Here is a 12191-nt window from a genome sequence, read left to right as displayed (position 1 = left end):
TAATCACAAGGGGAAAGGTTTATAATCAAGGAGCAATTAGACAAGGAAAACCAATACGACAAAGACTTTACAGTCTAATAGGATAGCGAGGTCAACAACCAATAAATGAACAGTGGGACCGAAGAGGACATGGGACCGGTGACAAAACCTTTTGCGCATCATTTTCTCGAAGCTTTCTTCATCCTATACCAGAGTAAACTAAAATTGGTTAAAGAACTTGAATGCAATATTTACCGTTATCAGATGTTCCTAGCTTTTTTAATAATACAAATTTAATTTAGCATCCTGCACCATGCTAATTTATGCTGTTTTGGTGTTAATAATTTTTTTCGCAACTCTTGAATTTCCACGTGACGTAATTAATCATCGAATTGTGGCATATATTACATAACGTGCAAAAGAAGATGCCAAGTTGGTTAATTCAAAATTTACATCAACAAGAGGAACGACAATGAACAAAACTGTTCACCGACCAATATAACAACAAATGTACCATAATAAATTTTTTTATTTATTTTAATTTCTAAAATAGTTGAAAAAAAATCATTACAGCAATTTCATTCATATGAAGAATGCGATAAAAGAAGAAAAAAAACAGTACTGATACGTGAGCTCAATAGAAGATAGTACTCAGATGGGAGGGCGGATAGGGATAAATTCAACGACCAGAAATTGCAACCAACTCGATGAAAGCACAAACTACTTGGTGTTAATTGATGAAAAACAACACGCGCAATAAAAAAAATCGAGTCAGTGAAGCGACAAAATAACAAAATATCCTCTTTTCCCAAGTTATCATCATCGATGTACCTTTCGCCTGGGGTATATTTTATAGATATAAGGTAGATATAGATATGCGTATCTTTTGCTGTGCAATTTCATTGAGCAGAAATGCTTCGCTTTCGAAATAAAGAGAAAAGAAAAAAAAATAAATACATAGCCAAATGAAGAAATGAAGAAACTTGCGGCAACCGGTAAACTTCGGAAGCATAATTCACCATTTCCGTAACCAATGGCAACTGGATCCGCACCACATGAAAACAGTCTTTTCACCAATAGTGATAATATAAAAAGAAAGAAATAAAAAACTAATAATAATGACAACAAATAACATTCGCAAAAAATGTGCAACTGATGAAACGCATAAAAACCAAAAATGACAGCAACAACGTATATGATGCTGTAAAAATGCAGACAAGAAAATGTTTTTATGCAAAAATTGTAATACAATGCACAACACATTGAAACCACTTCTGGTTACACTGCAAACCATTTCTGGTTAATGAATATAAAAATAGGATAGAATTTCAAATGAAAAAAAACCACTGAAACCATTTCATAACTCTCTTCTTCAAAAAAGGACAAAAAATAATAAGATCCGTTTCACTAGAACCTTTTTTTCATTTGCTGCTTACTGCTGCTGCTGCTTCTGCTGGCACTGAACGTTGGCAAGAGCAGTTTCAACTTCTAGTTCATTCCGAGCAGCTTGAGCAGACTACATCAAAAAAATCATTAACTAATATTAATAATAAATATTTGCAGCAATTTGAAATAAACATGAAAAACTAAAAAAAAATCGGCTTACATCTCCGTTAAAATCCATAAGCTTTTTGTATTTTTTCAATCTCTGCTCCAAATCAGGGTCAATCACAAGCCGTCGTGATTTTTTGTAATATTTCAGAAAAGCCCAAAACTTTTCCAAACCATACAATTCTCTTCGCGCAACGTCAGCTTTCACTTCTGCCATGAAGTCGAGATAAACGTCCGGCCGGAACTTATGCTGCAGTCCATAAGTGTAAAAACGAAAAAGACATTCCAAACCGAATCTGTAAAAGAAAATTTCAATTTTAATTTTCCCCCACAGAATATAATTATTTTTTAATTTCTATTATTTGACATACCGAATGCCGACTTTCGCTTCTTCAGTGACGAGCCGTTTGAATTCCAAATACATGCCACGATTGAAATGCTCACGAAGAAAAAATGACCAAAAACGATACAACGTGTTCGTTTCCGTATTACCAAAACCGCAGTGCAATCGCACTGAAACAAAAAAAATAATAAAAAGAATAATATAAACAACCCAAATTTAAATAAATAAATAAAAAGTAAAGCTCACTTTGAAGACAACGCCGTTTCCATTCCGAGTAAACTTCTGGTACGAAACCATTTTCTTGCAAAAGTTTAACCGACGGGTGGACGGCAATGGGACGAAACCAAAAATTGTTCTCGGTCTCTTTTGTCCCATCGCAAGGCAAAGACCCGTTTGCAGCAGTTGTACCGACTATCATCGAATCCATCAGCCAACCTACCGGCTGTTCAATCGGTGGATTGGAACTGTAACGTGTTTTTCGTTTTTTCAAATTGTTCGGCTTAATTGGAGGCTTTTTGATTTCCGAGTAGAATCTTAAAAAACGTTGACCCTGCTTGTTTTCTCGTTGGCCGACCGGGCTTTTTGGATTCGACGCCATTTCATTCATTCTAACGCTATTCACGTCAGGCGACGACGATCGAGCACTGTCCAATTCCAAATTTTCTATTTCCTTGGAAACAGATTCTATTTCATTTGAATATTTCTTGTTCAAAATCGAGTTTTTCTACAAACAAACAATTAATTATATATATTTATTTCTTTACTGATATATATATATATATATATATATTCATACATCCGGCAACGTTCCCCACAAAAAACATTCGAATGCGTGAAGAGCTTGGTCGACTTCTCTGGCCTTTTCGTCAGAAAGCATTGGCTCCTCCGCTGCAATCGCAGCTTTTGCATCTTCACGACGTTTTGCACCAGCAAGAGGCGATTTTGTCACCACAACCAGATGAGGCAAATCGTCGTCGGGAAATTCCTCTGCTTCCGATTCAGATTCTGAATCGGATTCCGTGCTAAAATAAATATGCAAAAATAAACTACAAATGCCACGGATAAATATTTTCAAAAAAACAATTACATTTCCCCATTATTGTCCACAAAGTGATCGTCAGAAGAGCCATTTTTTGTCGCACTTTTAACGGCATCTTGAAAACGGCACAAATAATTTTCTTCCTAAAATTCAATTGTTTGAAATATAATTCTAAATAATTTTATATATCATGTAAGGATTTTGTACTTCAGATGCTAAATTGCCATCCAACGTCTGACTAGCTCTATGCATCGAATTGCCCTTATCCGAGTAATCTAAGGCACATTGGGTGTACGCAGCTGTTGCCGCAACACTACTGCTGGCCTGAGAAGAAGCCTGTAATAAAGTTGCTACATCGGTCCCAGTCGATGAGTTGAGCGGAGGCAGAGGCCACTGTTCAGGATTGTTCCGTGCTCGAATTTTCGTTCCACTACGATTAGTTTCTACTGTCGCACTCTCCCGAAGTGCCTAAGTAAGTATTTTATTTTTAAATTTGAAAACTTATAAATAGGCAATTAAAAAAATAATAAAACTCACTTCAACTACCAACTGACCATCAGTCGTAAACGACTGAATTCTTCGAAAGGACAAAATACAATTAATTGACACAAAACCATGCTTATCCATTTTACGACGAAGAAAAATATCTGATTCCAAATTAATGGATGAAAAATAATATTCACTAAAAAAAGTTAATGAGCATTTGAACAATAATTCCATCTCACTTAAACAAGCGTCGTACATTTGTTTCCGAATTAGATCCTTGCGGACATCTTCGGACATGGGACCGTAATATGGAGAATTCGGGTTTGAATAAACATACGGAATCGCTGGGTGCAATGCAGCCGGCCCTGCTAATGGTACTGCGATAGCATCAGAAAGTACTCCGTTCTTAGGATCTATGGGCATGCAAGGTGTGTACAAGTCCGGTCGATGTGGAATCGGAAGAGCAACGGCGTGCGTTAATGTGCTATCATACAAATATGCAGGTACAGTAGCGTACTGATTGTACATTTGATTATCCAGTAATTCAACATAATCAAAATTGTCATCCATTTCGGTCTCCGTCTGAGCATCTGAAATAGACATTTTGCATATAAAGAAAAAACTAAATCAAATAGAAAATTTTTAAAAATAAAACAAACATACTTGTATTCGTTTTGGAACGATCAAAATAATTTCCACGCCCTCTAGAGCCGCGATAACGACGTCCAGGAAACGTAGCCCTGGGACAGGTATCATTGCCGGTGCTACTTTTCGCATCATCATTGCGACTGCTTTCTCCATTACGACTGCTTTCTCCATTGCGATAACTGTTGTTCCGGTATGTACCACGATGACCGTTTCCCCTTTCTGACCAATTTCCACCTTTTCCCTGTGGAACATTTCCACTGTTTTGATGCTTTCCTTCTGCATCGTTGTAGTATTGTCTATTAAAATGGCCGTTTCGCCAAAATCGCTTCGTCTTTTGAAAACGTCTTGAAGGATACTGAAAATTCACATCAACAAAATGGTCCCGCTTTGGACGATTGTTTGCTTTCCGATTCTGATCTTCCGATTTATTTGAAACACCATTTCCAACGCTGGCTTCGACTGATCCCTGCGGCTCTTTCTCTTTCATTCTCTTCTTACCGCAAGTTGCCTTAAAGATATAATGTCTTTTCAAATATTCATTTCAAATTCACAATATACTATATTAAAAAATTAGAATGCCAAAAACATAACTTGCTTGTCAAAACAGTAAAATTTCATCTAAATGCAAATCTAAAAAGCCTTCGTCTACAGCTTCACATATATTAAACAGTAATCATTTTTTACTTAATAATTAAAAAAATTATCAACTACAACACCCTGAATGCCACGTTAACATTTCAGCGGTTAAAATTAGTTAAAATACTATTCAATAAGTTAGTTAAAATGCAGTGACTCAAAGTAATTTGGAGTAAATCAATGTAGATACCGGAGCAGAACTATTCAGATCAGGCCAAATGTTGGCATCCTGAAAATCACCCGTGCCAGTGCACTGTGCCTAAAAACAAGGGAAAATCAATGTTTTTTACTACAATCAAACCAAAACAATACTTCTTCGGCTTCATCCAATCGTTTCATGCCAACAATCGTTGACCCAGCATTGTTCGTGTGACCTAAACATATTTCATTACTACAAAAAGTGACATTTCCCACGAGCAAGATTAAGTAATGAACTATAATACTTAAAAAACATATAGCAAATACTATGCAGCAGAAAATAACTGCTTACATGAAAACACTATACATATTCAACAAAGGATAACAATGTGTGCGCATAAAATTGTAATGGAGAAAATTTATAATGCTTTCAATCATTACTTGGCAAACAAGGCCTTCATGTGAACAAAAATGAACACTAAAAATTGCTAATTAAACAAAAAATAATAATTATCAACGAACCACTTTCCAAATAGGTCATAAGTATATATTGATAATCACAATTCTAACACAAACAAATTAATACATGCATTCGTTGTATTCAACTGAATGTCACCAATTAATGAAAAGATAAAAATATACAGAAAATTATTATCACTAATAACAATAAAAAGAAGTAAAACAAAAATAAAATGGAAAATATGTCTATAAATACACAACGACAATGGAAGAAAATTCAATACCACGTACATTTGACAAGCAATGCAACCTCGCGTCAGACTGTAGATAAGAACCGTCCTACAGCTCATAAAAACAATGCATTAAGCGTGCAATAACAAACAAAAGATGTCCTTTCTGCTACTAACGATGAAAAACACAAATAACCAAACCAAACACGTAAGCATATCTTCGCTTGAACATAGATATGTTCACACATCAGAAACAACAAATCTTATGATAAACAAAATATCAAATAAATAATAGTAATAAAGATCTCTCAAAATGACAAATAAATTATTCAACCGTACAAATTATCTGTGAAAACAATTCAATCTATGTTTTCACTGTATGCGGAAAAAAATAAAAAACAGCAAAATCAAAGAAAATTATACTCATCCAGGTGTGCATGAAATTCTGAAACCTAGTATCACAATTTAACTGTTATTTTTAAAATGCCTAATAATGAATTAAGTTACATTACATAAGTATAGCATAAGTTACATTCTGAAGCAACATTAAAAAATAATGAAGAACTAAAATGACATGATAAAAAGTCGCATCGCCAAGTCGATAAAGAAAAAAATTGTGATTAAAGCATAAAAAATCGTACCTCCAAGCAAATTTCTACGCTGATCAGAAAACCAAACATTTTCACAAACGGCAGCAGAATCTCTAGCCGACTGATTTCTCGAATTGTCAGCACTGCCACCATTGGGCTGTTCGACACCAGTTTCAGGACGACCGTTAACTGGCGCGGAATCCTTGCTAACATTGTTTTCAATCGAATTACGCTCTGGCGGAAAGTCGGCCATAGTGCGTGTGTCGATGAATTGAAAAAATGACTAACGAGTCAACATTAAAATGACAACGCTCACAAAAACAATGGCCGTCAACACAACAAACAACAGTAAGAAGAATGAATAGATTCGCCAGGTATACCGTTCTCCTAAACGATCTTGTAAATCACCTTATCTCAGATATTTAACTACAGTAAGAAAATATTTCTTAAGCACTAAATAATAAGAAAAATTTCGATTAAATAAAATTTTTTGTTATAAAATTTTTTCAAAAAAATCAAAATATAATTTTTTTTTACTTTTATAATATCCATTTTTGATTTTATCCACTATGTGCTACAGTACTACTAGCATCATTAATTGCGATTATTCAATAAATGATATTAATGAATATTTGCAAAATTTTTTACATTGAAATTATTTATGAATATTTTTAAAAGATTTTAATATAATCAAAACAACAATGTTTAAACTAGGTTACTGTGACGGATACTGTTGTTTTGTAAAGATTGGTTTGCATTCAGATTTGTAAAAAATAATTCAGTTTTTTTCTGTTAAAAATATTTTAACAAGAAATTATTTTGCATAATAAATGACCATACTAAAGAGAATATTATGTAATAATTTGACTAATATTATTATGTTGTGTATGATTTATTTATGTTAAAAACATTGAATATAGAAATAGTTCATTTAATAATTATTCTTGCTGCTTGTAAAAAATATGATTGCAGTGATATTATAACTAAAATAATCACTTGGTTGATATGATTAATATAGCAAATAGGAAAATTATATTATTGAGAATTTGTTTATTGTATTGTGTCAGTTGCCATCACTTACTGATTCTCATATATTTAAAGTAGAATATGCAAACCTTTCTTTTGACTGCTTTTTTGTATTTTTTTGGTTTAGCTGCTCGAAAACTAAGCAGTTGTAATTTTAGTGGACATAAGGAACAACTCGTCCAAGTGAATATGAAACAGGTGACTTGCTTAGCATGGGTGCCTAGGGGAATTCCCGCATTGAAGCCTCGGAAAGTATTTTTACTTTTGTGTTTTGTCTTCGATAAGTTAATTTCGATGAGTGATCTGATAATTTAAGGCTGAGTTGAATAGTAATCAACTGGGTGATTGGGAAGATACTAAAAGCGATGCATTAACCAACATGTCTAGTGAAGATGAGAGATTCAGTGACAGCGATGACACCTGTGCAGATTTGGAAAATTCTGATGATGTTGAAAATGCGATCAAAGGTTTTTATCACTACTTTTCTTTTTTGATTTGCTATTAAATGAACTTTTCTAATTTTGTATTGTAAAATGTGTATTTAAATTCTGATCATATGAAATTTTATTTTAATTAAATACTTTTATTTCATTTTAGTAATTTTTTAATAGATGAAAAAATTGTTTTTCCATCATTTGCATTTTAAGTATATTTGTTGAATTACTTAAAGAATTGAATTAAAGAAATGAACAGCTACAACAGCTGCATTTATTGTTTGCCTTTTGCAGAAGTACCCGCAGTTGATATTTTCCCAGATATTGCTGATAGTGCACAAAGTCATCCTAATGAAAGCGTAAATTTGAATTTCAAGAGAAATTTCATTTCACACTTTGTAATATTTAGATTTCGGATGATGAAGATGAAGATTTTTTATTAAAAGCAGACGATAATTTAGTTTTATTTGGATGTTGCGTGGATAACGTTGAAAATATACTGGAAGTGCATGGTAACGAATTTTTTTCTATTATTCACTTTCAGTTTATTATGTTTTTTTTGTTGCATTATATAGTTTACAATGAAGCAGAAGATAGTTTTTATCCGCATCATCATTACATGCTCGAAGAGGCTCCGCTATGCATTGAGCATGTTATTTTTAATAAAGATACCAGAGATAAAGGTGGAAGAGTATACTATTAATGTTTTTAAAACTTTGATTCAAGTGGAAATTAAAATCAATTAAAGAAAAAATTATTTTGTTAGGTAATTTTTGCGCCGTTGGCACAATGGATTCTGCAATAGAGTTGTGGAATTTGGATGTTGTCGAAGCCATTGAACCAGTTGCTATTTTTGGAATTAGAAATCAAAGCAGTGAAACGGAGAAAAAGAAAACAGTAAGCATTTTTGCAATTTTTTCGAGAGCATGATAATAATGCTCATATTTTTGTGTGGAGCAATTTCTTTAAAATTTATTGAACTGATCACCTGTTATGCTTGTTTATTTTATAAGAAATGTTTTGTTTTGTATATCGTAAAATGCTTGCTGTACTTTGCTTTTTTGTCAATATGAAAAATAACATTTCTTTAATGAAAAGTTTAAATTTTTGTATACATTAGTTAGTAAATATGTAATCACTTGTTATCGTACAAAATAGCACGTAATCTAATACACTCATGTAGATCAAATTCTTTTTTGTTTCCGCCTTCAGATGTCTAACGTTTTGATGATGTGCATTTCGTTAACTCTTCTACTTGTAATCTTGTACGGTATGAACATTTTATTTGTATTTTGAACACGTTTGCTTATAAAAACATTTGTTTTTAAAATACTTCAAATTTTAAAATAGTAGACAAATGCACAAACATTTCGTCACAAATTACGTCGAGTTTGGGTTTCTGAAACGTAAGCAATTTAAGTAAAATAGCAATGTAACTTTTTATTTGAAATTATTTCAGTTTATTATTTATTAGTTTATCTGTTGCAGTTGTCAACGTATTTGTCATAAATTGTTACAGTTGATGACTGAATACACACAGTAATATTTTTATTTAATCAAATTAAAATTCCATTTAGAAAAAGATTTCCCACGAAGATGGAGTTTTATCACTCACATGGAATAGAATTTTGAGTCATATTTTGGCTAGCGGCTCTGCAGATTTTCAGATCATCTTATGGGATATCGAGAACCAACTTGGCTCTGCTGTACTCTCTGGTCATTCAGATAAAGTCCAAAGTATCAAATGGCACCCAACTGAATCAAGCCGACTGCTTTCTGGTGATACATCTGGGTAAACTGAAAGTGAATTTTATAATTGTGTATGTTATTGGATTTTTTTATTTGATTCCAGCGTTGTAAAATTGTGGGATGCAAGAGAAAGCGTTTGCGAAAAGGAATGGAATGAATTCAACGCTGAAATTGAGCGTGTTGCTTGGAATCCTTGGAAATCAGAGAATTTTTTTGTCTGTTTGATTTTTGACTATTTTATTAATTGTAAATTTAAATCAGAAGGAAATTGAAATTCAGGTAGCTGCATCTGATGGTCGATTATACAACATGGATATTCGCAGCGGTATAGTAGATGTCACGGAGGCGCACAATGGCGCTGTATTAGGTAGGTTTTTTACGAATTAGAAAACTTCAGTAGATTGGTTTCATTTGTTACTGTTATTCTTTAAGTTGAAAGTAAAGTTAAATTTTAATAATTAATTAAAAAATATTGAATTTTGTTGCACTTGTAATTTGCGCATATGTTCATATATATAAAAAAATGAAGTGTATTCTTTGTAAGAGACGTTGATGATAGATTGTAGATTATCACTTAAGAGGATGATGATAATTGATTTTATGTAATCAAAATTCGAAGTATATTATGTAACATAATTGTAATTTAACATTAAAAATTAATTCAGAAATAAAGTGGTCTATTTGGATATTGACACTGATCCATTGAACGGTTTCATTTACTGTTTTTTAATATTATTTGTTAAATTGTGAAAGTGATACTTATTTAATAGCACAGTTAATTCATTTCAGGATTGTCTGTAAATAACAAAGCTGAAAATTATGTGATGACAAGCAGCGCACGAGGATCATTGAAATTGTGGAAACTAGATGATAATGGTCATTTTAAACTTTCCAAAAAATACAAATTGAAAATGGTGAAAATTTGTATTAATTTTACCTTTAATGTAAATGGCGAAATTTAATAAATGGATTTAGAATGATCTGCTATGCTGTGAATTTTGTCCAGACGAAGAATCCGTTGCAGCATGTGGCGGTGAGAATGGATGCAAAATTATTTCTTGGAATATAGGATCAGCAGCATAACAAAACAATTGCATCAAAACTGAATTGTAAAAAGTGAAGTAAAATTTATAACAGATGCTGTTGTTGAATAAAAATACTTTTATTTTCTGAAGTAAATTTCATATTACTTCCAATTCGGCACTAATTGATCGATTGATTGCAGCACACAAACTAATTGAGCAAATATTCAGTAAAGTTTTACTAGTATTTGAAGAAAAGTTGTCCTACTGCGCAGAGGAATAAAAAACATCATCAACCAATCCATTCGAATTTGTGAACATTGAAAATTTAATGTTACATAAAGAAACGGTTTGGATTCCAACGTTTGATATATTTGGGCTTGTAGTTGTTCGGCTGTTGTTGTACACTGTGCGTTGATTTTTCCGATTTTACATTGTTTCTAAAAGGGGATGAAAAGGCATGAATGAATGAGTGAACGAAGAAATGCTTACGGTAGATTTGCAGAGGATGTGATGCCCAGGTTTAACTTATGACGAAGTGCCAAATTGCGTTTTCGAATGCGTTGTAATTGTAGAAAAGTGAATGTCAGGACAAGGATAAACGCCAGCGATACCACGATTCCGGTCATCCATTTCAACGCGATCTCTTCGGTTCGAGCTAGAAAATGAACATTTTGAATTTAACAAATTCAAAGTAATTATTTTTTTCAAAAACTTACATCGACACCACGCCCACCATCCAGGCGACCAACTACCGTTAATACAATGACGTTGTTCATTTCCGTGGATAAAATATTCCGTTTGGCAAGTGAATGTTACCGTTACGCCGTCCAAATAATTATTACCCAGGGGATATTTGATCACGCCGAAATTTTTCTCCAACGGACCACAACTGACAGCTTTTTTTGCAAATAAAAACAATCAATGCGCAATTAGAAATGAAAAGCAAATATGAAGATATTAATTTTCAAGCTTTTCTTTCTTTTTCTTTTTTATGGTTGCTTACTTTTTTGTTCACCTTTCAGCTTGTCGTATTCAAATTTTTTCTCTGATGATAAAGTATCCAGAGCAAATTCTCGACGCCCGCTTACCAAATAGTCGTACATGCACGAATATACACCTTGACAAGTCACCTGTGGTTTGACAGAGTTGTAAAGTGAAATGAATGCAAATATTATTCCTTTTTCTTCTTTTTATTATTCAACTTACTTGCACTTCTTGTTCTCTCGAAAAGATCAACACTTCCAATGGAGTGAAATTAGTAAAAGTCCAAGGGTCAAAAACTGGTGAGAAATTTTGCTGATAAAACAAATTTGGATAATACAACGGTTCCGGCTTGGATCCGAACAAATTCGAAACATGCGCCCTGTTTACATCCCCTACAAGTATAAAGAAGGTATGCATTTTTAATAATAGCAATCACAATTTGTAAAACGTACATTTCATTCCAAATTGGTGATGTATAGTTCGAGAGTTCTCTTCTGATCTGGATTGTGTGATGTGTATTTTGGAACAATCCGAAGCAATGAACTCATCCTTGACATCACCGTTGTATGTTCCAAGTAAACCCATCGTTACATACCGTTTTGTGCATGCTGCCGACTCACTGTTCATCTAATAATGATATTGATAATTGGTATGAACAATCCAATAATCCATCAGATTGGATGGAATATTTAAATTTTTTTAAAAATCACTTTTTTGCTTAAAAAATACCTTTCTCTGCTTGTAATTTGGTGGCAAAGCGACAATCACTTGCAAAATGCCCCGGCTTTCGATCACTTTCACCCCAACACCACTGGTCAGTTGTATGTAAACTTCAGACTGATTCATCACAAGATGTGGAAACGTAAACGGAGAA

At 33.1% G+C, this 12191-nt stretch overlaps 3 protein-coding genes across 3 annotated transcripts; 1 reads left to right on the top strand and 2 right to left on the bottom strand.

Moving 5' to 3' along the window:
- Positions 1 to 1411: 1411 nt before the first annotated feature.
- Tsp_09090 (la domain protein) lies at positions 1412 to 6352 on the bottom strand. Its single transcript, XM_003382199.1, has 14 exons — positions 6151 to 6352; positions 5706 to 5771; positions 4995 to 5056; positions 4873 to 4941; positions 4062 to 4554; positions 3638 to 3988; positions 3450 to 3559; positions 3120 to 3380; positions 2961 to 3055; positions 2670 to 2895; positions 2120 to 2597; positions 1902 to 2043; positions 1586 to 1826; positions 1412 to 1495 (listed from the first exon to the last, which is right to left on the bottom strand). Exons 1-14 carry the CDS (start codon positions 6350 to 6352, stop codon positions 1412 to 1414), a joined length of 2880 nt encoding a protein of 959 aa, XP_003382247.1.
- Positions 6353 to 6401: 49 nt separating this feature from the next.
- On the top strand, positions 6402 to 10391 carry Tsp_09089 (conserved hypothetical protein). The gene is made up of 15 exons (XM_003382198.1): positions 6402 to 6447; positions 7253 to 7377; positions 7442 to 7592; positions 7854 to 7918; positions 7969 to 8071; positions 8135 to 8242; positions 8326 to 8456; positions 8913 to 8965; positions 9034 to 9055; positions 9137 to 9351; positions 9412 to 9523; positions 9570 to 9679; positions 9974 to 10017; positions 10098 to 10222; positions 10284 to 10391. Exons 1-15 carry the CDS (start codon positions 6402 to 6404, stop codon positions 10389 to 10391), a joined length of 1518 nt encoding a protein of 505 aa, XP_003382246.1.
- A 427-nt stretch (positions 10392 to 10818) lies between these two features.
- Tsp_09088a (putative sushi domain protein) lies at positions 10819 to 11944 on the bottom strand (the record flags this gene model as incomplete). The annotated part of the gene is made up of 5 exons (XM_003382197.1): positions 10819 to 10988; positions 11050 to 11229; positions 11337 to 11463; positions 11540 to 11709; positions 11770 to 11944. Coding segments are annotated over 5 exons (822 nt in total), but the record flags the coding sequence as incomplete, so codon positions are not given.
- Between the last annotated feature and the right edge of the window lie 247 nt (positions 11945 to 12191).

Source organism: Trichinella spiralis (assembly GCF_000181795.1).
Source record: "Trichinella spiralis strain ISS 195 chromosome Unknown Scfld1, whole genome shotgun sequence".
Taxonomy (NCBI): Eukaryota; Metazoa; Nematoda; class Enoplea; order Trichinellida; family Trichinellidae; genus Trichinella; species Trichinella spiralis.
The sequence above is the reverse complement of the archived record's forward strand: the minus strand, read 5'-3'. Positions and strand labels throughout refer to the sequence as shown.